A 27,104-nucleotide genomic window follows, 5' to 3' on the forward strand; every position below is an offset into this window, starting at 1 on the left:
TGAAAAATCAAAATTAACCTATCAAGCCATGCTTAAAATAGTTGATTTTGTTACTTTATGCAAGAACATCTTAATGGTTTAATTTTATCTGTGATCTCTGAAAATTTCATTTTGCTGTTCATGAAGCTTTATAACAATTGAAGTACAAGGTATTGACAATTATTTAATGGAAAAACACTAATTATGAGCTATTATGATGTTTTATATAAATATATGGTGTGCATCAATTGAATTCAATAATATTCTTGTCCTAGCAATTTTTTACAATAGATACTTGACTAAAATAGATATAATAGGATTAACTTCTTTACAATTCCATAATCTACTCAGAAAATGTTAGGGTCTTGAAAGTAATTGTTCTATAGTAATTTTAATTAAAATGGCAGCCCTCTGCACACTGTTTTAGTCTCAATATTCTATTATGTTTCACAGGTAAGGAAGGCCTTTATATGTCACATTTGATATGATTGTCGTACACGATGACTAAATAAATTCTGCTCTGCAAATCAGGTCAAGCAAGAATAGTATTTCAGAGTATCTACTAGCAAAATTTTGAGAATATCTCCTCATATAGTTCACTATTTTTTCCATTATTTTCTTTTAAGAATTGAATTTCAAGAAAAAAAATGAATATGGTGAGAACTTGACATTTGGGGTTTATTTTATGGCTATGTGTTTTTCTTCTCTGCCAGAAAGAATGATATCGTGCCTTGATATTCAGTCAAATTATGCAGTATTAATTTCTTTTTCTTGGTTGCTATTGTAGTTACTTACTGCAAACTAGGAACTGGGACTGAAAATGATAGTTAGAACAGCTGCTCTGTCTCCCAGTTTCCTGTATCTTTTTATAGCAGTAGACTGTCCCAGACAAAATGCATTGTTAGATTTTTTTTTTCCTGTTCTTTTTAAAAAAACTGTTTCCTTTTTCCTTCTGTTTTAACATTGCTTTCTGTATAATTCACGTTAATGTTGACTAAAATGACTACATAAATGACAAGAATGTGTACTTAGATTCAAATGATCCAGCTGGGATTCAAGTCTTGTTTTAATTCAGAGTGAAAACTAATTTTCATCTTAGAGCTTCAATGTAGGAGGACACATAAAGGAATCTTTTTTCATGATAAAATTTACTGGCTGCTTGAAAACAGAAAAAAAAGCAATAAAAACATCCAAATAATGCTCTAGCATAATATTGCAGTGTTATATATAGAACAAAAGGAGTACAATAAAGCAGCAGTTATTTTACAGTTGGTCTTCAGTCCAAAGTTACAAGTTTGTTTTATAAACTACCTCCAGTTCTATTCTTGTCTTGGAACGTGTGGTGATTTTTCTTCTTCCCCCACCTTGTTCATCATTTACCATTGTTTTTAGAAAAGCCCAACTTCTGCTTTCATGAGAAAGACCCTGGAATCTGCCGAGGCTATTTTTCAAGGTATTTCTATAACAAAGAGACAAACGTATGTGAAGTATTCAAGTATGGTGGGTGCCTAGGAAACCAGAACAATTTCAAGAATTTGGAAGAATGCCAGACTACCTGTCAAGGCAACTGTAAGTTCTTAGTGTTATTCTTGTATAAACAGTGTTGTGCTTTGAAGGTCTCTTGCATGGGGAAAAAAGGCAACTTAGGGTACCCTGAGGTGGCAATAACCTATAACTGAAATTAACATTAATTACATATATTTTTAAATAAAAATACAAAAATTAAAAATATAAACTAAAAAAGCTGTAGGTATCATTAATTTTAATGAACATTACAGGACTCTTTGTTTTCCTCATGACAGTTAATTGCCTGCCTATATGTTAATTCTATAACTCCCTGCAAAGTACGTATTAAGCCTGCCTGTGTAAGAAAGAATGCAATATTAATTTTCAGAAGTCTGCATACTATTTAATATATGTAAGTTGAAACAAGTAGTGTGTGATCTATAATTTGAAAGCAATATGGACAGATGAAGTAATTAAAGTAACATAAATTTCAACCGAAGAGGGGATTTGGTCCAAAATGAGTAATGTTGCTTGGCTGTACCTTGACATTAGAGCATCACATTTCTCCATTAAACCTGCCACTAGGGGAAAAATTTTATAAAAACACTTTCTAGGACAGAAATTTGGGAAAATTTGGTTTGAAATATATTGTGAAAATATTGGTACCTACATTGAGGAAGGCAGAGACTTTACAGTAGTAGAGATTATAATGACAGGGAATGCAGAACTAGACCTATTCTGGTTACAGCCACAAAAGTCTTTCTGTAATCTAGAATCTGCCAGCTGCTTGGATTATGATATCATCAAATGTCAATACATATTTTTTAAACGCAAACATCTGAATATACTCTTTTCAAGCCAGGTTTTGTAATGAAGAGAGGTGCCAATATAGGAATTTGTGTGTTGCTGGCTTCCCACCAAAGAGTCATGGGAAACCTGTCCCTCACTTCTGACTGATTTGGCTGTGCAGCTTAGGCTACGAAACGGCCATTTAGACTGACCATAGATCATTTATCCACGTGCTTGTCCTACTAGTTCCTATGAATTGTTTTATATCAGAATATAGTAATAGTAACCTTCATAACTCCCCTTCACAAAGTACTTAATTTTATTCATAGGATGAGTACATTTTCCCATCCAGAGCCTCCAGACCCTTTTGTCTTGTTTGTCTTTAGTCGTCCTTTTTCCAAGACTGTTTCATAGTCTGCCATTTTGGCAAGGGGAAGTTGAGCTTATTCACATTTAGAATAGGAAAGACGCAGTATGGTTCTTTTATAAATATGGTTTTTAAGTTATACCTGCAGAGCCATGTGATTTTTCCCTGCGTTTTTTGAAGCATTTATTCCTGAGTTCTGATTCTGCTTTTACTGTCTAGACTAAAAGTTCCACAGTCCTTTTTTTTTCTGACTTTAATCTGTAATAACCCCTCTGTGTAAATTTTTATGAATAGTCAAGAAGAAAGAGAGGATTGTGGACCATTGCCATGGATTAAATAGATCCAAGATTTACCTTCTTGATCTAGGTTCATTGATATGAGTTGCCTTTTGTATTTTTGCCTCATTATTTTCCTTTCTTTTTTCTTTTAGCAAATCTATTGCCAATTGTTCCAGCTGAAGAGCATCCTAACACTGTGAACAGTAGTTCCCCAGCAGAAGAGCCTAATCAGTTTCCTGGAATTTCCGGTAAGAATTTGCTTTTTGTTCTTTATAGTTATCCTTTTTTAATGGAGACACTCGGCTTGTCCACTCATTTTCCTATTAATTTGCAGATATGTAGGTTAGTTGAAACACATAAGCACAGTGAAATCAGTAACATTAAAACTAGCTTCATAGCCATTTTGTTGTCAATAATATATATTTTGGAAAAGGCTTACAATTGTAAAGGTTGGAATGTCTGCCAGTACTACAAATCTAACCTTACCAAACCATGTTTGATTTAAATCTTACATCAGTAAAATTAAAGAATAAAAAGGAATCCATCCCAGAGTTGCCTCAGCACATCGGTTTCCTTTGCCTTTGGGACTTAAAGAAATGCTACCTTTTAGTGGTATTAATGCTGGTATGGAGCAAGGAAAATGGGTACCAGTCATACCTTATTTTCAGAGCTTTGTTGTGTCTAGATAACCTGTCACTTAAGTTTTCATCTCCTTTTTTTTTTTTTTTTCCCCCTTCTAGTAAATTTGTTGCCAACTGCTCTAAATGAGAAGTCCAACACTCTGAACAGTAGTTCCCCAAAGGAGGAGCGCAACCAGTTCCCCATCTTTTTTGGTAAGAGTTCACTTCTGCAGTTCTTAGCTCTCAATCTTTTATATGTGCTCTAGATTGCTTTTCCATTTTCACCCATTTTCCAACATATCTGAGACTAAAGAATGGGTTTCCATCTGTGTCAAATGTTTTGCTAAGCAGAGAAAGTCAAAGTAAAGAAATATATTGCTACTTCCACAAATATCAGGAAGTGTAAGACTGACCACATCTTGCCCTCTTCTGAAAGTAAATGTAAAGACTAAGAGGAAAAGAAGTGATACAGTTATTTTAGTCAAAATTAATATGTTTATGAGGATCTAATTGGCAGCTGATTAAAGCTCCTTTTACCTGTTAAAAAAGGACCATATTTGGAGTTTGGAATATGGCACAATATATTTATAATATATTTTTATTTTCACTAAGACCATATTAAACCAAGTTCTTGGTTTGAGTATAATCAGAGTGTGTGTGAATTAATTTTGTGTCTGCTTCAAGGTATTCTTTCACTATGAATAGTGTAGATGAGAATCTGGACCTTTACTGTAGAGAGCTAGGTTCTGCAGCTGAGTTTCTGCAGCTGGATGCTGCCCACTATAGATTGCTGGTACTTGCTGACACTGTAAAGGGTGATTGAATTTGAGGCATATCATTTTTATGATTCACAGTTATGCAAGAGGACACAAGAAACAGTTGGAAAGAGCCTCAGCGTTCTTATCAAGTATTTCTGTTGGGTTTTTTTGCATTTACACTTACTGATACTTTCGGGGACTGAGTGATGGCATACAGATTCATTAAGGTTTTTCTGTTTTATGTGATCTGTAAGATAATGGGCATGTAGGATAACATTCCTGTGCTCTTTGCTTAGAATGGTATGTCTAACAAAGCTTGGATGTGTATTGTATTCTATTTCTTGTCTGCGCTGTGATCCACATGTACTGTTGGGTTGAGGTAAGTTTCTGTGATAGTTGGATTTGTTTGTTTACCACATACGAAGTATCAATACACTGTTATTAAAATGACTGAACATAAAACAGTAAAGCTTTTAGCAAGTTATTCCACTAAAAAATATTAGATGTGAGAGTGTATACGTTCCCTGCAGGCTTTTACTATAATGTGAATCCTCAAATCGCTAAAGCAACTATTCTATACAAGCAAAGGGGCGTGATTCACTGTTTTCTGAGAGGAAACTGAAGGTTCTTGGTTGTGTCAGCAATAGTGAATTTTCTGGTAGAGCAAATTTTGGGAGAGAGTGGTGAGGGTAAGAGAAAGACAAGACTTGAAGGTTGGTGGAAGAAAGAGTTGGGGACCAAGGATGGGTGGATTCAGTGTAGCTGGATGGGTTGGGTAAGAAGCATGACCTTGGAAGGATCAGTGTGTTTCAGTGGAAAGTCTGCTGGGATGGGCTGAAAACCTGTGCTTTTGTGCAATCCCGCTACAGGAGGAGGAAAGGGCAGGGCCAAAACTGATAGCTGATTTCTCCAGAGAGATGTGGAGAACATAGCTTCCATTCTGCTGTTGCTAGAGGTGTAAACTGAAGGTGCACAATCAAGCCATCTCACACAAACACACTTTGTGACTCTCCGTAGCCCTCAGCAGGGGACAAGAATCTGGCTGTGCACATATGAGCTCAGGATGGACTGTTTGGGATGGAGTGGCTGATGCCTGTTTTCTCAGTCAGAAGTACTTGGTCTGTCACTGTAACGACTATTTTGCATGTATATTGGCCTGGCTGTCGTCGTCTTTTCAAATACATGACTACCATTAAAAATAATTGCAAGGAATTGTCTGCTATAGAATACCTTACCTCACAATTGAAATGCTACTTCATCTTGATTTCAAGAAAAAAAAAAGATATTATTGGTGATATGTATAACTCTTTAATGATACTAGATTCTTTTCCGACAAAGTTCTTGATCTTCAGAAAATTAAACTCTTCTATGGCCAAACAAAACTGTTTTTTCTGCACATAAACACAGAACTTTTAACACTATCTCTCAGCAATGAGCTTTCTGCAGAGTGAAGATTTTTCTGGTCTTATAATACTTTGCTGCAAGATCTACAATAATTTATTCTGAGAAAGTGAAGCCAAGAATATCAAACCTTTAATTTTTAGTGATATGAAGTAATCTGTGGTAGGAAATTACGAGTGCTATACTCTGTGTTTTGATTTGTGAGATCTACGTGGGATGCACGATCAAAAGTCAACTTTCAGCTTGGCAAATATGGAATGACACACAGAGGCAGTTCCTGTTATCACTTCCTAAAGTCAGGGCCATGTCTTTTACTGATGTAAATTGACACAGTTCTATTTGCTATAATGGATCTGCACCAACTCATACCTCTAGAGTACTGTCAAGTACAGATGACTCATTATTTTTGTAATAGCTTGTCTACTTGAGGAGTCTTTTATTTTCTCTTTGCTGCAACCAGAAATGAGATACTGAAGTGTACGTACATCAAAAACCTGGCAATAAATCTGAAGCTTCATGAATGTCACACACCTGTGTCTAGCAAAAGAGAATGCAGTAAGCATTGTTTCCAATCCAGCTCACCAAAATAATTTCAAACTTCTTTTGTACTGTGATCAATTAACAGTTCAATGTCACACAAACCAAGCTGTGCCTGAGGGATGATGATTATTGTTGCAATGCAGGGTTGGGATTATTTTTGAGAAATATGAGTCTATATGTGAATATGCATGTTTCAGAGATCCTGAAGTATGATCATGTAATCCGTTCACACCACAGAGGTGAGTATCTGGGATCCAAGAAGAGGCTGTATTATAAGTATTGAATCTAAAACCATACCTATTTAAATATTGTTTAGGTAGCAGTGAAGGGTAAGGTACAATACTCTTTTTAGCAGTAAGAACAACAGCTTTTTTATCTACTGTTTATTTCATATAATTAGTTTCATTTCATTACAATTTCATTTTTATTTCACTAAACTGTTTTGTTGAAAAAAATCACTGCTATATGGCAAAATTAAGAGGTTTTCTTCATGTGCCGGTTGCTTCTGTGAGTATAAAGAACATGCAGATATTTTGAAGATGAATAGGAATAGTGTTTGGTATCTAGGGCATTTATCTAGCAATGATCTAGACAAAGAACAACATAATTTTTAGTAAGAGTACAAGAGGGATTCTGATTAGAATTTGGATGCCGCTCTGCCAGTTGTGTTATATGTACATAGGTAGTCCTTATTCACCAGTAACCACATCACTGGTTCCATGGCTCCCCTAAAGCTTACAGCTGTTGTGAGAACTCCTTCATGAGGCCATTCTGGAGTCTCTCTGGAAAATTCTACGTACCAGATAAGTACTTTACATTAGAAAAAATATATTTAAATTCTGTTGTATAATTAACAAACCTGTGCTCTTTGACCCTTTCAGCACTGGCAAGCCTTTCATTTTTCTTCTTTTCATGTTCATAAATTATCAGGTTAAAATAGGTAAGCATTTATCTTTAATGTTGCTGAACACAGGCTTTGAAAGCTAACATCCTCTCTGGTTAGAGAGGGATGAAATTAGTTCTAGGCACAAGAGTTGTCAATTAGAGTGGTACCAAAAGCATTGCATTAGTCACTTTAACTACCATCTTCATTATAAATAAAACAGTAGGTTTAATATAAATTGTGTCACGTTATGGGCTCTTAAACTGCATCCAGAGTGAACCTTACTCTTACAATAATGTCACAGTTATAAAAAAGAAATTAAGTAGTGCTGATTTTATAACCTGAAAGTAACTTAACCTTTCCTGAAAAACCAACTCATAACTCAGTTTTTGCATTTCAGGATTCTTTTTCAATAGTGTAATGTTGCTAACATGGCTTCAAATATAATATTAATTTAATTTTGCTGTCTTAGGTTTCTGTAAATCACCATTCTGTCTTCCACAGCAATTTTTCATACTTTTTCAGCATGCCAGTTTGGCTATTGTACTTAGTCAATGAACCTTTTTCAGTAGATGTAATATGTATAAGACAACCAAGATGTACCATGTTATTTTTGGGTATTTTCTTGTCAGCCTCTTGAGTTACCTAAGTTAATTCATGACTTCTTGCTTTCAGCAACTCATCTGTTTCCCACTTCTGTGACATCTCTGTTGTAATTCAAATTATTCCCTAAAATTTTTTCTTTTTTTTTTTTTTTTTTTTTTTCTGAACCACTTGTGCCTGGCTTTGTAACTTCAAGAAAGCCAGCTAACTAGCTTCACATTTCCATTTATGCATTTAGATCTTGGCATCTCAGCTATCTCAGTTCTGATACTTCTTGAAGGACAATGGCCCTCCTTTGGGTCCCTCACAACTGATGATATAATGGCTCCCATTCAGTTTCTTGCATCCTGTGCAGCAATTGTGTCAGTTCTAATTTTGTGTATGAGTCACTCCAGGGTGAGAGATGACGGAGTTTCTCCAGGCTTGGGAATTCTGGCACGGATTTGCTTCTTGAACTAGCTCCAGTGCCCAGGTGCTTTGGATGCCTCAGGTTCATCCTCCAGTGTTTCAGTTCTCTTACTCTCACTTGCAGCAACACGGAAGAAACAAACCATCAGCCTACTCCTTGGAATGGTAAAAACCTAACAACAGCACTAAAGCACCAGCATCTCAGTTGCTTTGTGCACTTATTGTTCACATACAGTCCTTTGCTTTCTGAGAGTTACAAGCTGTTTCTTGATAATTGCTCAGTGTTTTCCAATAGACCAACTTCTCTTATTTGGGTTGAGCTTTCTGTATTTGTATGAGAAACCAAATGTTAAGGTATCAAATCTTACATTGGAAATGCTGGGTACTTTTACCTTCTCTTTGATTTCAGAATGTCTAGCAGTAATTAGGAAAATTCACTTTATTAGTTATAATAAATATTTGCCATATTTTTAATGCTGTCCAAGTTTAGTTTCACTTCACTTTCTACAAATACTTCACTTGAAACTTCTCTTGTTGAATACTATCTCCTGTCACAGAAATGGCAATTTTATCACTAAATACATAGGAAACAAACCTTGCTTTCAGGTAAGCTTTTACTGGCTTTTGGAATTCATAGAATAACATTTGCTGTGATATTTTTTGTAATCATAAAAAGATGTTTATGTAAAGTATCCTGGACTTTCATGAGGGCAGAACTAAATTTGCCAGTAAATCTCACATAAATTTCAAAGTTCTGTGAACTTCAAATACCATATAATATCAACATAACAAAAACCTAGTAAACTGCAGTGTTGTCTCTAACCTTGTTTTTCTTGCTATTTCTAGAACCACCCCCCATTCCTTCATTGTGCATGACCGCTATGGACAGAGGACTTTGTAGAGCCAAAGAGTTGAGATTTTTCTACAACTACTCAACTGGAAGATGTCACCCATTTAGCTACAGTGGTTGTGGTGGGAATGAAAATAATTTCACCTCCAGAAAGTCATGTTTAAGGATCTGCAAGAAAGGTATGGGAAGTGATACTGCCACAGACTGTCATAAGAGGTAAATATTATGCAGGCCAAAACACTATTGCAACTTTTGGTAGTCAGTATTGGTCTGATAAAAGTCTTAGAAAAGTGAAAATGGTAATCAGAAGAGTGACAGAATTAGATAAAGATGGACAGTAAAATACAGTGTACAGGAACTGCAGTAAGACAACTTTGCATTGGTCAGGCATATGAAGACTTTCAGGTAAGACAATGTTCTTTTTTCCTTTTTCAAGAATATTTCTTGCGAACAAGGCTTGTCTTTTATTTCTGATAATCTTGGATGTGTTAATCATACAGCATCTAATCTTCCTTCATTTTGCCTTTAGGATTCAATAAAAAAAAAGGCGAAAGAAGATTAATAAAAATCAAGAAGACAAGAAAGAAACAGTCAGTAAAGGCTTTGGGTGATGAAATCATGCCTGAAAGAATACAACTTTGATTTTATGGAAATGTGAAGTAAACTACTATTCACCTGTGAATGAAAGCCTTCATTCAGTGTACACCCTTTAAATATATTTACTGTACTGATTATTTCGATTATGTATTAAGCTACTCATATTTTTGTTATGTATTCCTCATTAATGTTAATAAACATTACCTTTTACTTTGATAAAGCTCTCAAATTGTAGTTTGATTGTATATAACTGTCAGAACTAAAACAGGACAGAACAGACTGTGTGGGTGTATAAATCATAATGATTAAAAATTAGATAAGATTCAAATTTACTTTATTACCCTAGTCTTTTTTGAAATCTGTTTTTGTACTAAAGAAAGCATAATGCTTGTCAAAGAGTAGTCACTTGTCAAGCATGATTGTTTCAATCATAGATAATAAGATAGGTCTACTGCTATAAAGAGGAAATAGACACTGCATTTGTTTTAATCAGATTTTAGGTTGTGCAAGCTAGATTTAACTCCATCAAAGGGCATATAATTATACTATTGTAAAATAAATGTGAGATTAGAATTAACCCACCAAAAACCACAGTGTGTTAAAGTTGTAAATGTGTGAAGCAATGTGACAAATATTTGCTAGGATTTAAAAATACATTTTCTGGGATAATTGATTTGTATTCTTGTTACTGAGCTAGACTCATGGCTAGCAAGTTAATAATTTCCAGAAATACATATTAAAGGACAAATTCCTTTCATAGAAATAAATACAGTTGGTTTACAGATAACACTATGCTTATGCTCCAGTTGACTTTGAGAGGATTTTTGTCAGGTTGGTTTTGTGTTTTGTTGTTGTTGTTTTGTGGTGTTTGTTTGGCTTTGTCTCGGGTTTTTTGTTGTTGTTTTTTGTTGTTGGTTGGAAGTTTTTTGTTGGTTTTGGGGGGTGGTGGTGGTATTGTTAGTTGTTGTTGTTTTTAAGATTGACATGAAACAGTGGTACAGTTCCTGCCTTTCTCTAAGGGACCTCTCTGATCTTGGCTAAATCTTTTATAATGAGTCTTGTTGGTGGTTTTTTTTAAGGAAGAAAAAAAAATAGTTGGTTTCCTATTAAGTTTTTTGGAAGCACTTGGCTGCCTATGAAACAAAAGATAGCAGGATATTTTTGAAACTCTTTCCTATCTTTGGTGTATTTTTTTTTTAATGTATCGCGTTTTCTCTTTATGCTTAAAGCTACTGAGGATATTTACACTGCTGTTTGTGAGAAGTGGTGTAAAAATAAGTAGCTGAAATAGACGTGAGAGGCTCAGACACTACAGCAAGGGGCAAGGACAGCAATGACAGAATAACAAATGATCTGTTGGACTAAGCTGCCTTTGCCTGTGCATCATGAATCACATGTGTGATTTTAGAAAAAATAGGTTTTATATGCCTGTTGAACTTTGGACTAACCCTGCAAAGTGGCTAATCTTTACTGCTGAAAATGGAAACATTTATGCATTCTAAAGACCTGAGTGAGGGTGTAAGTAAAAGTCACAGATGATTTTTATACAGAAATCGTATCCAAATATCTTTTCTGGTGCCTGCGTCCTTTTATGACTCTTTTAATCTAGGATATATTAAGTTTGATTTGAAAAATGCTCATGAAACTGAAATGTATGCCAGAAAATACTTATGTAGAGTCTTGTCGTATAAAATGTATGAGCACTACAGAGTTACAACAACTATATAAATCAGACAAGTGCAGTCCCGACAGGAAAACTATAAACTCCATAGACTGCTGAAAACTAGTAATGTCAGTTCTCCACACAGAATTAATTTGGTGTGTCGTTATCTGCCAGTTTCACATGCAGTTTGATTACCTTGCCATTCTAGTTCATAATTTTTATTGACCTTGCTCTGCAGGTATCGTCTGCACTGCACTACACGCACTAGGAGTTGAGGCTGTAGATGTGAGTTGCACTCCACGGGAGCAGAGCAGTAGGTTAAATACTTGGACCAGCTGGAATTTGTCATTGCAGACAAGTGGAGAGCCCATGGTTTAAACTGCTCCCAGGCCTTTCCACTGGTAGCATAGCAACCACCTCAGTGCAGTGGTGAACGTGGCCTCCGAAAGCAGGAGCTGCTTTAGGCCTGCTGGGAATGGGAGAGGCAGGACTTACCAGTGGGCTGAAGGTTCCGCTAATGCTACAGTTACCCTGCTTCTACACTGACTCTGGCTTGTGTCCACTTATCTTGGAGTGTGCAGGTGAGTGCTCAAACTGTCTGCACCTTGTCTTGTATAAATTTTATTATGAAGGCAATGAAAATATCTAATCTTCCATTTTTAGTTATGAGAATTTCCCGTAGGCTGCCAGTATTAGAACTTAGGCAATTGCTATATTGTGTGATATACCTTGGAGTAGAGACGGAGCTGAGGCATGTGCAGCTTCGCTTCTCCAGCAGCTCAGTGACTCAGTAAGGACATTCTCAGTCTATGGTTTCAGATTAAAGCAGAAAAGAAAGTGTCAAGTGTTGGGTAATGTATTTGCAACAGCTGCCTTCTGTCACTGATGTCTGACAGGCTGTTCTATGCTATACACCGTGTTAAAATCCTTTTCCAAAGAAACACTGTATTCCCTGGCGTGTTTCTGAGGTATTTAACCATGATCATATTAAACTAAAACATCTTCTGGAGCTTTCATTTAAAAGAGAAACACACTCGTTAGCAGCAGGAGTGCAACCTTCAGATAACTCTAGTGTTTATATGAATCTGTGTGGCAGTGTTTCTTTAAGGAGAGTTTTTTTCTGAGCATCGAACCCAAATAAAGGTGATGGGGACAGAGCTGTTCCTGAGGCGGTGTCTCCTGCCTGTCTGTGACCGAAGCACTAAACCTGGAGCTGGCTTCTGTTGTGATGTTACTCTCATCAGAGCCTTGCAAGGGTTAGGAGGAAGGGGAAGGGGTTTGCCCATGGTGTTACTTAAAGCAGTTCCAACAAGAACACGAACATGGATTTGTGAACTCTGTAAGTTTTATGAGATCATAGACTATAATGATGACTCTTATAAAACAGAATATCCTGCATTAGACAATAGATATAAAAGATAGACAGGAAAGAATAGATGTATGTTTGTTCAAAGATTGCCTTGTGATCCCTGTGTTGTTTCATGGCAATATCTCTCCTTCAGGCTCCCTTTTGGTCCAGCGACTTGTCTCTGGCTGCCTGGATTCAACACCTACAAAATCAACCCTGGAAGTCTAGAAAAAAATCATCCTTTCTGTGCCTGCAGAAACCTGGTTTTCTGGCTGCTCCCCATTCGTCTAAGTCTCCTGCTTGCTGAGCTCTCTGCAAACTAACAGTCTCCTCACTGAGTGTGCTCGTTTACTCCCCAGGACCGTGCAGTCTTCTCCCAGAACTGCTGTGGCTAGGACAGGACTAGCAGGTACTCCCTCGTACTCTCCCACCTCCTACTTACACTGTCCTAGGGAAACTTCTAGTGCATTCGTTTTGTAGTAACAGTGATTAAACAAGTGATCCATTGAGGGATCTCTTATGTTATTGTTGAGACAGAAAAGACTTTATACAGCATCTCAACAATACCTTATTTCAATTGACTAAGAAAATATTACAAAGTGATTCATCTTTTAGGCTTGTGACTTAGTGCAATGAGAATGAAGACTGGAATGTTGTAGACCATATAAAAACTGATCTAATTACAATCAGACATTTGATCTGAGAGTACACGCTCTTCTGGGTGTGTGTACTAGGTTTGGCCACCATACCAGTTATCCAGCTGTCTTCCTATCTTGTTTTTGTATAGCTCTGCAGTGCATTAAATTAGTTTTTCCCATTAAAAGTCCAAACTGATCTAATCTCCATCAGCTCCACAAGAAGTTTCTTTTGTGCCTTTCTTCATTCACTTCTTTTCATTCCTCTGTCTTCAATATCTGCACAACAACCAAATGCAGGAATTAGAAAAAAGATCTGTGCATTTCTCAAAGATGATTAAAAGGTGAATGTAGGAGGGGGGGATAATTGAGCTACAACACAGGGAAAAGAAAGGGAATCAGATGGCTGAATGGTGAAAGAGGTCAGAAAATGAAGCTGTGTTAAGGTGTTGCAGTGACTGTACATTTCCAATTAACTAGAGTCTAGCCAGAATCTGCCCTGGTTGCTTTGGAGGAAATATGCAGGGTGCTGTGAAATGTATCCCACTCTGTATGATGGGAGCCAAAAAGCCGAAGCAATTTTACAGAGATTTGATGAGTTTCAACGTATCATCTGACCTGCAATAACTTGGTTATGTGCCCTTAGTCCATACAGATGATGAAGCAAAATGTCTTTGAGAAGTTATTTAAAGTCTTTCTTCATTCTTTTTTCCTCACCTCTTTACTGGTATGCCCTTCTTTTTCTCCTTTTTACTTTCTATCCTCAGCATCTCTTCTTTCAATGTCATTTGAGCCAGCATTTCTCCCTGTATCTGCAATCCATCTACTGTTTCAAAACTGATAGATTCACATTTTGAGTCTTCATCTTTAGAGATTCTACCTTTCAAGCACATTGAAGTGGACAGAAGGATTATGTTTCATACCTGATTGCTTTCGATGGTGTCTTATCTTGAGAAAGAACCAGGTTCAAGCAAAGTGGAATATATTTTGATGGTTATTAAGTGTTACTGCGCACCAGGTGACAGCGCCGCGCTGCGGGGCCCCGCACCGCTCCGGGAGCGCCGCCAGGAGGCGCCGCCGGGCCGAGGGCGCAGGTGTGGGGCCGGGGCAGGGGCGCTGCGGCGGGGGGGAGCCGCTGGAATTAACGTCACAGGAGCGAGGCCTCTGCAACAAAGGGAACGCGGCGGCTAGTGCCTTTGCTGCCCTGGACGTGGCCGAGTGCAGGCACGGCTGTGCTGTACTGCCTGTCTGGAGGGAAAGTTTGGGAGAAAACAGCATACCTCGACAGTCCCTTTATCGCTGGGGGAGACGCATTTGTCACAACCGCAACGCTAGAGAGAGGGATTCTCATAGCTGATGAGCGATCCCATTATTTGCAAGACCAGATTTATCCTTTAACTTTTCAGATCAAAATTTGTGGTAAGAGGCAGAATTTATTTTTTCTTTGCATGGTTTTAAGCTTTCCTTGGTTAAAGTACAGTCTGTTGTGCGCACTTAGATGCCTTTTGATCTGGTCATGCCCACGCTGTTGATAACCAAGGCAGTCTGTATTGGTGTAATTTACGTGCCTGTCAGCCAGAAGACGTAGGTGAAGTAGTGTGGGGGCCTTCTGCATCTTTGAAGTGCAAATTACACCAGCTGAGATGACTCAAATACCTGTAGAGTAGGAATAAGAAAGTTCCAATGAAAGCTAAATAAGTAGAATATTAGACTTTTAAACTAAAACCAAACAAACAACATCCCTAAATTTGACATGCCAAATCAAACATGGCCTCTCTCCAGCTAATTCAGCCGCCTGTCTTGAACATGTGTGCCTGGCTGGAATACGTGGATTATTTTCTAGGTGACAGTATGTAACATACCATGTCGTAGTCTATAGCCTTGACCTAATTGGTCTGAAGTAATGCATCCAGGCTCACTTCTGATGAAATCCCACCACCTAAGGTGGCACTGTTTATTTCAGAGAGGTTAATTTCTATAACTGTTCAGAATCAGAGCTAATCCCTGGTTTAGATTTGTTTACATTGCCTAGAGGTTTAGAGTGCCATTTCTTAGTTCTTCACTGATTATAAAACTCAAACATTCTCCTGTTGATGTAAGATCCTAGAAACACCAACACTCACATGTGCCAAATGAGTATTAAACCCGTATGCCTGGTCTTTTAGTGAACCTAGAGTGTGATTTCACAACTCGTATTGTCCAGTGGCCATATGGATTTAAAGTATTCCTGCCCCTCTTTTCCATACCCGAATTTTTCTCAACTTCAGGGATTTGGGGGTTTGTTTTGCGTTGTTTTTTTTTCTTAGTTTTGCGTTTCTTGCTATTTTCATTTTTGACGAAAATATTTTCAATGGCCAGATTAATCCCCTCCTCTGGTTCACAACATGTTCCACAAATGTTTCTACTTGTAAAAACAGTAGGTGAGCAACAGGTAGTAAGAAGCAAACAGAATACTTAACTTGTTTCGTGAGCAAATTAAATGGTTATAATTTTGATGAGCACTTATACAACCAGGACCTATGGGAGATCTTCCGTGAGGAGTACTGGTCTTAATATTGTTTGAGCTTAATGCTTCATGAACTCCCCATTTCTTCAGCATAGTATTGTCTATTGATTTAGAGAGCACAGATATTCTCTGCAGCACATGTACCAATTATACAAAGAACAAGTGATAAATGGTCTCAAGTAAACATTTTTAGGTCCTGATACAAGATTCTTTGAAGCTAGCAGAAGGATTGCCGTTGAATTTTTATTATCTACAATTATGGCAGTTTTCAAACTGGGCAGCTCATACTTCTGCTTCCAGATCACTGGCATTCAAAAACATGCAGCCTAGTGATCTGTGCAGCAGTAATAATATTCCTGCTGTCTTTTCTCTACCCTTGATATTTCAAAGACTTATTCACTTAAATACAGAGGTTTCGGGGGGTATAATGTAGTATAAAACAAAGTGGCACTTCAAATTATGCACTTGCTTGAATTTGAAAATTTTATTCTGGCCTTTAATGCAGTTTTACATTTGAGGAATAAAAGTATTTCTGTGTAGAGCTTTTCAGCATTTACAGTATGGGACATAATGCAGCCCCTGCAATTTCTGGCAGAGGTGGTCCCGTCAATCAAGGACGAATTCAGCTAGTGTGTATTATTTGTCTCAAAATAAAGGTCCAAACTGATTTATTTCTCTGGGTCTAGTTCATGGAGGAGGACGGATCTCACTGGCTCAATATGTGAAAAGACAGATACTGTGGTCTCCTCTTTTCCACAGAGTGGGTATTTTCCGACTCGTCGCAGAGCACTAGCTTCCATCAGGGTGGCAGAGCTGCAGCCCAACCCGGGCAAGGTGTGGGCAGAGAGTTTCCTGACAGGAGCAAAGCTGTCAGAGAGCAGGCAGCAGCCAGCGGGGCTTTGGCCAGCTCCCCGCTTCTCTCTGGCGATGCCATGGGAGCGTGTCTTCCCCGGGACAGGCCATTTGAGACAGAAAAGTCACTTCGGGCAGGCTGCAGGCGGGGTCGGGTGATGTCACAGGAAGCTCTGATGTTTGGCTGCTGCCGTCGCTCCTCACTCACGCTCCAACACGTTCCCAGCGCTGCCCGCAGCAGTGCTTCTCTGCGGAGCGCAGCGCAGCGGGGGCAGCTCTGCCCTGGCAGCAGGCGGGCTCCGTACCTGGATTACACCCGGCAGGAGGATCAGGCTCTCCCAGGTCTCTTGTTCGGCTGGGCAGGGAGGGAACGAAACATCTCCTTTCTCCCTCCCTGAAAAGGGGAATCACACAGATTTATCCAAAACCATTCTCGTAAGAACTCAGCGTGGTGAGTACTGATCAAAACGGTTTTATTGTTTTCATTAAAAACATTGGTTTTGTGCTGTCTGAATGCATTTATATTTATGCGTGTGTGCATGCTTTTACATTAACCTCAGTGTGTGGATATGTAATCTGCAGGGAGAATGGGGTAGAAGGAAAAGCTTCGTTTATTTTTAGTGAGCGAAATGTTGAGCTGATTTTATAACTGGTGTTGTTGTAATATATCCTTGAGGAAGTAATCAACGATAAATAAGTAGGAAGGGAGATAAAAATACCCTAATCAGCACTTAAAGGATTCTGTCTAAAACCTCTAATATTAGCTAACCAAATTTCTGCCTTTGCATCTGGAGAGAATTAGAGGCTCATTGGTTTAAAAAGGCTTCTTAAGCCTAATTCAATACAACTGGAGTTTTTTCAAGAGAGGCTGAATTAGGTGATAAAGTGGTGTAGATTTTCTTACTGAATATTCCTTTAATCTTGTTGATGTTATTGTACTGCAAAGAGGTCGTGCTTGAGTTATTTCATAATTAGGCTTTGTGTCGTAATTACACAACTAAAAAGATAAAGCTTCTGTTTTGTTTGGACTTTCTGTTTGCTTGAGAAAAAGTTAGCTCGAGTTTGAAGCTTGGACACATGCCAGGGTGTTACTGTTTGAGATTTTTCCCACAAACACCAAACTGATTTATTGAAAGGTAGTTGTCCACTATTTCATTTCCTTGAGAAACTATTGAACAGGGGGAGGTGTGTAATTCCGTGCCCTCCAGTATCTGCTGAGAGACAGATAAGAGTCTTGCCACTTTTTCAGCTTTCCAAGACAGAAGTGATATCCTCTGTCTTTACAAATAGAGTTGCTTTACTGAGATTGCTACGTCTAGTCATTTGTTTGTATAAGCAATGGATCTGTAGAATCACGAAAAGAAATCTTGTCTCTGAAGGATAGTTAAGAAATAGTATAGGCTATAAATCACAGTTGGATTTGATCTCCAATGATTCATTTAGTCATCCATACGTTTTATAGAGGCTGAGATTGAAATAATAATAAAAATAGCTGAGTTTTTTAGCTCTTTATCTTAATAAACTTATGTTAGATACCTTGGGGCTAGATTTTGCTGCTCTTACAATTGTGCCAATGCAGACTCTTTTCACTCATATTGTGCATACTGAGGATCTTGTCATTCATTTGCAGTAATAATGCATATAATGGTTTAAACTCGTTCAGTAGAGTGATGTGCTAAAAGCCTGATGGTTGTGCTCTGAATCTGAGGTCCTTTCAATGGATTGAAAGGAGACACACTAGATCTGGATAAATATGAATAAGACCAGATCTGAATCCTTGTTTTTTCTTTCAAAGTATGCATGCTGCAATACTGTCTGAAATTATCAAATAAAACTTATGATCTGTATTTTCACAGTATTTGCTTTTGTAGTCTGCTTAAACTCTTATTGACTTCACTGCATATACGATCAATCCCAAAATCTTAATTCAACTGAAAATGTTTGGCACAAAAATCACTTGGTGTTACTAAATCAAACAAGACCTTTGAGATTAAAAGTTTTCATGTTGTTTTAATGATCAGTGCAGTAGGAACAACTGTTTTCAGAAGTATTTCAGCTAAATGATTTAGATTCTGATTTTATGCTCTTCTCAAGTTACTAGTTTTGGTTGTGGTGGGACTGCCCACACAGGAAGTGTCAGGATTATATGTGATTGCAGATTTGATGTCAGAACCTACATTATTGCAGATTAAGCAAAGTCAGTGGTAGGATAGCAGTGTAGAACGGTGTGACTGCACTTTGTAGTGATCAAAACTAAGTTCCTGAATACACAATATGCATCGCAAGTTCAAGAATTGAATGATGTATGTCCTGTCAACTTCAAGTGGTACTGTACTTTGAATTCTTGATCAGCTGGATTCTTGGTCTGCATTAATAAATGTAGTGTTTGTCCGTTTGAATATGCCGTTCCTGATATAACACAACTGTTGAAATCCTGGCCCACTGAGAGCCAGTGGGAATTTTTCCACTGGCTGTCAAAGGGCAAGATATTCCTAAATGTGGGTATTTTTCTGTTGGAAGGAATTATATATACATCACCCATCCAGTCACTTGTGTTCTGCAGTCTGTTGGCAGCTGTTTTTTTGATATTTTCTGTAATTTTTGAATGTTCAGATTGAAAACCACAGATCTGCATGTCTCATTCTTGGTGACTAATGTCTTACCTGGCTAAATAAAGGGGCCTGCTCCAGGAATGCACTATTGTTCTGTGGGCTGCCAGACTAGATTACAATTAAGAACAAAACTGAGGGGAAAAAAGCACACTCATACATTTTGTCACCAATATAATTACTGACTTGGCTCTATATTCTGTGCATTCAAGTTAATCACCTGCTTCCAATAGCATTCCTAGCATGTGCGAGAGCTGGGTAATCGTACAGATAAAAGATTCAAGTCAGTCCATGGTCATTTGGAAGAAACTATTGCTATCAATGTATTTTAAATAATAACATATACAGAGTGATATTTAAAAAGTAGTATATATCTAGTTACTTCTGTAGTAAATACTGAACACAAGCTATTTATGAAAGCAATTGAAGGAATTTCTCCAAAGAGAAGTCCAAGCCTACAGTTAGGAAAACAAAATAGAATTTCTCTTTAAGAAGTTGTTCCATCTGTTCCCAATGTGCTTACAGTGTTCTTGATCCGCTAGCAAAATTCTTTCTGTGCTTCTGATTAGCTGTCATTCCTATAGATTGTATACACAGTATTGGCATTACCTCAACATTATGGTCACCTCTGTTCTAAAAGCATGCGTAGCTATGTCATTGAGTTTCACATGTAGTAGTTTTCTCAGCTAAGCTTTACATTTATTGAAAACAGTCTCTTAGTTGGTCATGTAACTGTTCTGTTACTGGGAAATATTTTGAGTCTTCGGTGTAGAAAATTGTCAGAGCTCTGGAATTAGCTATATCCTTGATACCACTGTGTCAAAGAAGGCATGAAATATTACCAAAACAGATGTGAGTTGACAAATAATTTTTAAGCAGTAAAATAAATCTGGAAGTGTGTTTGTGTTCATGTGTATTAAACATAAAATAATATATAGTGCATTATTTCTGTGTACATACACACACTATATGCAGGTCTATATCATGCTGTCTTTTGTTACTCCTAATGTACCAACTAAAGAGAGAATAAGTATGTTTTTAAGGAGACTTTCAAAGTAAATTAGTCCTAAACCTCATCCTTTGTTTAGAGAGCCATGAGTCATGAATGTTAATATTTTAAATTGAATACATTTGAATGTTGTTTCCTTTTAATATGGAAAAGAAAAAGGAGAAAGCTTTCCATGGGTGTTCGCAACCTTTTTTTTTTTTTTTTTGTATTCACATTGGCAATTCTGATGTTTTCAGTGTAATATATTTGCACAAAGAGCAGCAGAAATTAGCCTGTTACTTGCCTGTTATCTTAATGGAGAATTGGAGAGCTAGTGCAATACAATATAAGATTTTCGTATGAAATTTATTTCCATTAGAGCATTTGTATTTAGTGCTACTTTTTCTTTTTGTCCTATTTTAGAATCTGGACAAAACTGGAAGGCTAAACTTTGCATTTTCAAAGTTTTGTTTTCACAGTTCTCTCTCATGCACATCTGCCTTAGTCTTCCAAGCTTGTTTATACTGTTTACGTTTTCCCAGCAAAGTCATTCTTTTTCTGCCCTAGTTCTGTGCAAACACTTTCAATCATTGCTGCAGTATATGCTGTCCAAAAGAACAGAAGTGATTTATTTGGAGTTGCTTTCCTCGGTAAGAAGCATTTGAAATGCACTTAACTGAATGTAATGCATTTAAAAAAGACTTTCCATGAGAGAAGCAATATACTTCAAGAAAAAAACCAAAACCAAACAAACAAAACAAAACAAAAAAAACACAACAAAAAAAAAACCCAAACAGATTCTCAACTGGTGTAAATTTCCCTGTGTCTCTGAAGATGTTACCTTTTAATATAGCATAGAGGTCAGCCAAGACTTTTGTGACAGTTTTGGCCACTATTAAGCTGTAGCTCACCATTGAGATACTAATTGAATTTTAGAAAATAAAACAATGTATTTCTGGAGTTATGCCTGGATCATGCAGGCCTTATTTAAAAAATATCCCAAACAAAATTAGTGACAGAGTTCAGTTTAATGAAGCTCATACCAGTCTGACTTCCCAAATAGTACCAAGGACAAGGAGCAAAAAACACAGTGATTTGTGATATATATATTTTTTATTTTTTTTTTTTTTTTAAAATATATATATGTTCAAAGTAGATACATCACGTACTGTAGCATACCATCAACTGTGTTTAGGCTGAATATCTTTATTTCCTAAAAACCATATAATCTTTTGCACATATTTTTTGGTAATTTTGAGCTTGAAAACTGCACCACCTTGATGCTTATATGGGCATAAAGTGTCACTCCTTCTGTTACCATTTAGATTTTCCTCTCATTTCTTTTCTCCCCCATTACAGTGGTAAAATCTTGGAAATGCATTTTAATACATTTAGTATTATTTTAATGCTGGCAATGCTGGTAGAATTTAACTGAAGTAAAGCAAATGATGTACTGAGAACATATTTGTTATACCCAAACTCATTTGATTTAGGCTTTAAAAATATTTTTAATTGTAATATTATAAAAAATGAATTTTGTTTGTCTACAATGTTGTGGTTTATAATTCTTCTTAGCTAAAAATTTAAAAACATATTTTGGAAATGAATAAGAGCTTTAGACATCATACTTCTTTCCTGCATGGTTGCACCTATGTAATTATTTACTGCCCTAAATGAAGCAAAAAATAGGATGCTGTGCAACCTTTCATTACTAGAAGGGCATGGTTTTGCAATGGTTGTCCTGAAATGTTCTGTATAATGGGTATATCTGCCCTTTTGTTTCTGTTAGTGAAATCCAGCAGGTGTCACTCTGGGGATTAAATAAGGAATATTTCACAAACAGAAATAAATTTGTTTGGGAGATGAGATGTAGAATTTAGAAGTATTTCTTCTAGTACATTTTTCCAGGATATTTTTTGGACCATGCATGCCTTTTAAATTTTCAAGTTTATTTTTTTAGTTATGTGATTTAGTGGGTGTATTCATCTTTCTGTGTATCCCTTTGAACATGAAAAATGACACAGTAGTTAGCGTTGGACTATACAATCAGTTTTACTCACAGGTGTCAGTTCGGAAGCATTAAGAGCTAGGAATCGGTTGAATATTGCTTTTTTGATATTAAAAAAATGCTTTTGTCATTTTCTCTGGGAACCAAAATTATTCTGTTTGTCAGTGGAAATTCTAGTTGCACAAGTAATGTGTTTTCAGTTATGATGAATCCAAGGAGGCGCTCTGCAGCAGGCTGCTGCAAGTGAATGTATTTATTAACAATCTACAGATTTTCTGTTTGAATTAGCAAAATTGACATGATAGGTGGCTAGTTATTCAAAGTTTCACAGTAAAAATATTTGGAGAAGAGAAACTTTTTCACGTTGCACCAAGTTGCTAGTACAAGAAAGTCAATGCTTTATTTTGGGGGGAAAAAAAGAAAAAAGTCTCATTTATTGCAGAGAGTATTTCTTTAGGGAATGATATAACAATATGTTTGCTGCATTCTGGTGAATTTTTACATGAATGTATAATTCAGTATTCTGTGGATTCCATATTGGGTGGAATAGGAGCATCATTGGTAAAAACTTGTGGGTTTCTTGGGAGAATTCTTGTTTATTTCCCATACTCTCTTAATGCTGCCTTGTACTGAAACAACTACCTCAGCAGGTAGCTTTGGAAGCCAATCCACAAATACAAGTTTCTTTTCAAACAGAAATAAGTTGTTTTTTATAAATACATGCACACACACACGAATTTTTATGTATGCATAAATGTGTCTATATTTTTTTACGAGTGTATAGATGTATTTTACAAGTATATTTAAAAAAAATTCACCTCGTTATAGGACTTGCAACCTCAGGCCACTTTAAACAATCCAGTTTCCTTTCTCTCACTTCTTTCTCTTGTTTAAGCCCCCATCCTGTTCCGTTTTTTATTCTGTTCAACTTCCTTTCCTGTGATGACTCTGAATGAGTCACTTTGCCAGGCATCAAGAATGTGGCTTGACAGTATTTCCAAAAGCTTATCCTACACTGGCTCATGCAGATGAAATTAACCTCTGCCTTATCCTTCCTCTCAAAGACAAATCTCTGTCTTCACACGTCTAGTTTCTTGGAAGGGGGAGGTGGGGCTGAGAACCCTTTCCATAAATGACTATATTTTGAAATTCATAGTCATCTTCCTTGAAGACAAGCAACAGATGTGTGTATCATAACAGGCTATCAAGATTGGTAACCTTTTAAAAATTTATGTAGTTTTTAGTCAGGGAAAAGTTAAACAAGTTCGAGAAAGCCAAAATTAAGGCTCTTTCCTGAGTGTTATTCGAGTACTCTCTGCATGGCCACCATTCTGGATTCTTTATTTTTTATTGAATGTGGTGTTTGTTGCATCATAATACATTGAAGGCCACCAGGATGGTGCTTTTTTCTGTATAGCTAGCAGCAATCAGAAAAAGCACATGATTAACACTAAGTGGGCACTTAAACACTGAATTAAATTGTAGCCTTTCTTGTGGTTATGTGCATGCAGTTTGGGGGTTATTATTTATTTTCTTTTATTTTTCTCTGTTTGAAACGAATGGGTAAAGAGGGACTTAAAAAAATGTTTCTAATCTATTAATCATATGTGAGCCGTTCTGCTGAAAACAAATGGGGAAAATTATAGTCGTAGAGAAGAGTAATTTGGGACACAATATGCAAATGAGAGTAAGAACTCCCATCAAGTTAAACTCTGGTATTGCAGCGTTACTCCATCAGCTTTCACTAAGGGACATCTGCAAGGTTATATCCCTTCTATCATTTTCTGGGTGTTATGTCGTAAGTGTAATTAACATTGACACAAATTGCACACCAGTGAGCGAAGGAGAAATAGAAAATTTGTTCATTTCTGTTTGCTATCACAATATAGGTTTTATATAAAACAAACGTAATGGTTGTAATTGGAAGATGAAACAATTCTGTCTGGAGTACAATCATTTGGTATTCATTTAAATTTGTGTTTAGTTTCTCATACTGGAAATGCTTTATTCCTGGCTAAAGGAGGTGGTTTGAGCAGTCTTCAAATCTTGATAATGTCGTTCTTAAGACTGATTATGGAGGTCACAGCACGATCTTTCAAGAGCCTTATGTCTCCCCACTCCACATGCTGGGTGCGCTATCTCAGCATTTACAGAGTTTATAGGAAACTAGGTAGAGAAACATAATTCACATGTTTTTAACCTTTTAGCGTGAACCACTTGGGTAGCTGCTGGGCCTAGGTCTTTTTTTTTTTTTTTTTTTTAAAAATCCTCCCCCAATTATTCCAGAAGAGATTGTACAAATTGACTTTCTTCTCTAGAGAAGATCTCTCTTCTAAAAACTATGTGTACAATCCACGGGTAGAATTCAGCCAATGTAGTTTAACTGGACACTTTTTATTTAGAGCTACAGAGATAAAATAGCCTGCTGACATGCTAAGCTTTTCCTAGAGTCACATTACAGCCCAGTGAAGGACATGGCAGTAATTCAGGGTTTGTTGGAAGGCCAGCAAAATACTTGCACCATCTCTGTGGGGGCACTGGGCCACCAGAGCACATCAGTGTGTACAGCCATCTGTAAAACTGAGTGTATATGCTTAGGGTGAAGTCAGCACCAAAAGAGCCCAGATTCAAAGCAGATTTTAGGGACCAATTGCAATAAGCTTTCGAAGTCAGATTAGGCAAAGGGAGAAAAAATACTGTTGAAATACATTTTGTCCAATGAAGACAGACTGGCATGAGAGACAGTTATCCGTGATAACGCAGCTTCCTCAGGGAATGCACATTTGCCAGACCGAAGTGTTCCAAACCAGAATTATACCATGCAGGAATGTAAGACTTCTTAAGCCAGAGGTTTGTTTTATTTTATTTTTACAATATCTTTAGTCCTTCTGTTTCCTAGATTTCCAAGTTTTTATATTTTTAAACATTTACAGCTTTTAAACAGGACAATTGTCCAACTCCTCCTTCCTTGAGCACTGAGTAACAGTAAAACAATGAACTCTGGTAGCAAGGAAGCAAGGAAGATAAAATGATGGAAGGAATGACAAATACACAAAGAAAAATGTCTGAACTTCAAAATGTAGTTCCCATAGGAAAGTAAACTGTGAACAAATCAGCAAATGGAATGATGTTGCCTTTAGCATGACCTTCTAATTGGAGAGACAAAGCTGAGTCTGGTATCCTGTGGTCAGTCAAAAGCTGTTCTTTACATACACATCCACTTGGATAAACTAAAAGATTGCCTTTTAGATGGTGATAAATCTGTATTTGGAGTTACGTAGATGACACGAATTCATAGTAGAGTTGGTAAATTAATTGGCTATTCAGTTATTTTAGTTTGGCAACAAAAGCAGATGCTGGGTTTCAGAACGTGATCTAGTGAAGATGCCAATAACTGTGTGATAAGTTAGCTCATAATTTGTCATACAGAGCGCAGGTGAAACATCCAGTTGTCACATGTGGAAGATACTTATCAAGCCTCTTCTTCATCTATGTGTGGGAAGGAGTCTTCCTATTTCTGCTACCTTGCTAACTTTAAATGTACTGACTATAACGCTCCATGATCTTTTAGAATTTAAACCTATGCTTTTCCTTTTTCATTCCCTTTCTTCTCATCATTTGTTGCCCTTCATAGGTAAAAGATTTTCCTGTCTTCTCAGTGTTTACAAATCCTTCAGGCATTTATAGGTAAATATTTTTTTGTCTTATTCAAGTTGCGCAAAGGTGTGGCGCTGTTTTGTAAGGCTCCACATCCAGTTAGCAGCCCACTCAAAACTTCTCTCAGTGCGCTGGGTCTTTTTCACACCTCTCTTATGTGCCATGATTTGTGCACGTGCAATCCCACATTACACAGGTTCCTTTACTGCCATGCATCCGCTATTAAAAAAAATTGCTGAATGAGGGTAATAGAAAAGAACAATGGGCTGTTACAGGATGTTCAAGACAGGGTCATTTCAGTATATTTTCTTGTGCAATCTTGTTATGAACAAGCTTCACATTTACCAGCTTGCTTCATTTGTCAGCACCCTATTATTAGTGTTGTAAGGCTATGAACTGCCTGTTTTCTAACAAAGTTCAATTTGATGAAATACAGATTTTATCTAGTTGCTCTGTGGAAAGCTGCTTTTCAATATTTGTAATAGAAATATATAGATACTTTAAGTATTCACTATTTATTTATTATAATTTGTAATGAGAAGAGCCGGGAATTTTTTCACTATCAAACTGCAAATTAGCTCTAGTGTACTTTAGCAAAATGAAATCACAGAACCTTATGATGGGCTGTTGAATTTGAAAGTCTAGATAGAACATTAAAAAAACCCAAACTTTTGAGTTTTGAAAAAAATACCAGCTTTTTCATAGTACTGCTTTTTGACATACAGGGTGTTTTTTCCACAATTCCCAACACTTGAAATCCAAAGGGTCAGTTTGATGTAAAAGGTGAAGAAATAGGACCTAGTGGGCCTTTGAAGCAACTGTGGACTGTTTCTGTGATGTGCCATTAAATTAACAATTCTCTAGCTGAGGGACACCCACTAATGGGCACAGTTGCAAACATCCAAGAAGCTAATGAGAAATAAGGAGTTCAAGCAAGAGGATTCAGTCAAATTGGGGAGGACAAGAATTTGGGATTGGGATCCAGGGATTAGTAGAATAGACTAGAAACAAATCCACAGGGATTTGGGCTGCAGATGAAAACTGCAAATGTTTTCAGCATTGTATGAAAATGTCTCAATCTTTAATCAAGACACATCATTTTCTTAGATGTGAAAATGGTCTTGTTTGTGGTCTTGGAATAAACATAGTCTAATTTGGAATACTGGGCTATATTTGTGTAACAGACTCTAAGGAATGGAAAACTAAGGGTACTATAGGTCAGCATTGAGGTTAGCAGAACTGTGAGGGGGAAGTCTGGC

General features: G+C 37.0%; 2 protein-coding genes across 6 annotated transcripts in view; both read left to right on the forward strand.

The window, feature by feature from the left end:
- The window catches only part of TFPI (tissue factor pathway inhibitor), a 38,875-nt gene extending 29,124 nt beyond the window's left edge, over positions 1–9,751 (forward strand). For 3 of the 4 annotated variants that reach the window (XM_065637901.1, XM_065637903.1, XM_065637902.1), the window contains 5 exons: positions 1,372–1,548; positions 3,072–3,167; positions 3,660–3,752; positions 8,979–9,161; positions 9,512–9,751. In XM_065637901.1, coding sequence (XP_065493973.1) covers positions 1,372–1,548; positions 3,072–3,167; positions 3,660–3,752; positions 8,979–9,161; positions 9,512–9,624 — 662 coding nt within the window. In that variant the 3' untranslated portion in view covers positions 9,625–9,751. Of the gene's footprint in view, positions 1–1,371; positions 1,549–3,071; positions 3,168–3,659; positions 3,753–4,393; positions 4,691–8,978; positions 9,162–9,511 lie in introns of those variants that run through there. The other variant, XM_065637904.1, reaches the window with a different exon arrangement.
- Positions 9,752–14,577: 4,826 nt separating this feature from the next.
- The window catches only part of CALCRL (calcitonin receptor like receptor), a 66,102-nt gene continuing 53,575 nt past the window's right edge, over positions 14,578–27,104 (forward strand). Inside the window, exon 1 of one of the 2 annotated variants that reach the window (XM_065638036.1) lies at positions 14,578–14,644. The gene's annotated coding sequence lies outside the window, so the exon portion shown is untranslated. Of the gene's footprint in view, positions 14,645–16,800; positions 17,035–27,104 lie in introns of those variants that run through there. The other variant, XM_065638035.1, reaches the window with a different exon arrangement.

The sequence above is a fragment of the Caloenas nicobarica genome, chromosome 6 (assembly GCF_036013445.1).
Source record: "Caloenas nicobarica isolate bCalNic1 chromosome 6, bCalNic1.hap1, whole genome shotgun sequence".
Lineage (NCBI taxonomy): Eukaryota > Metazoa > Chordata > Aves > Columbiformes > Columbidae > Caloenas > Caloenas nicobarica.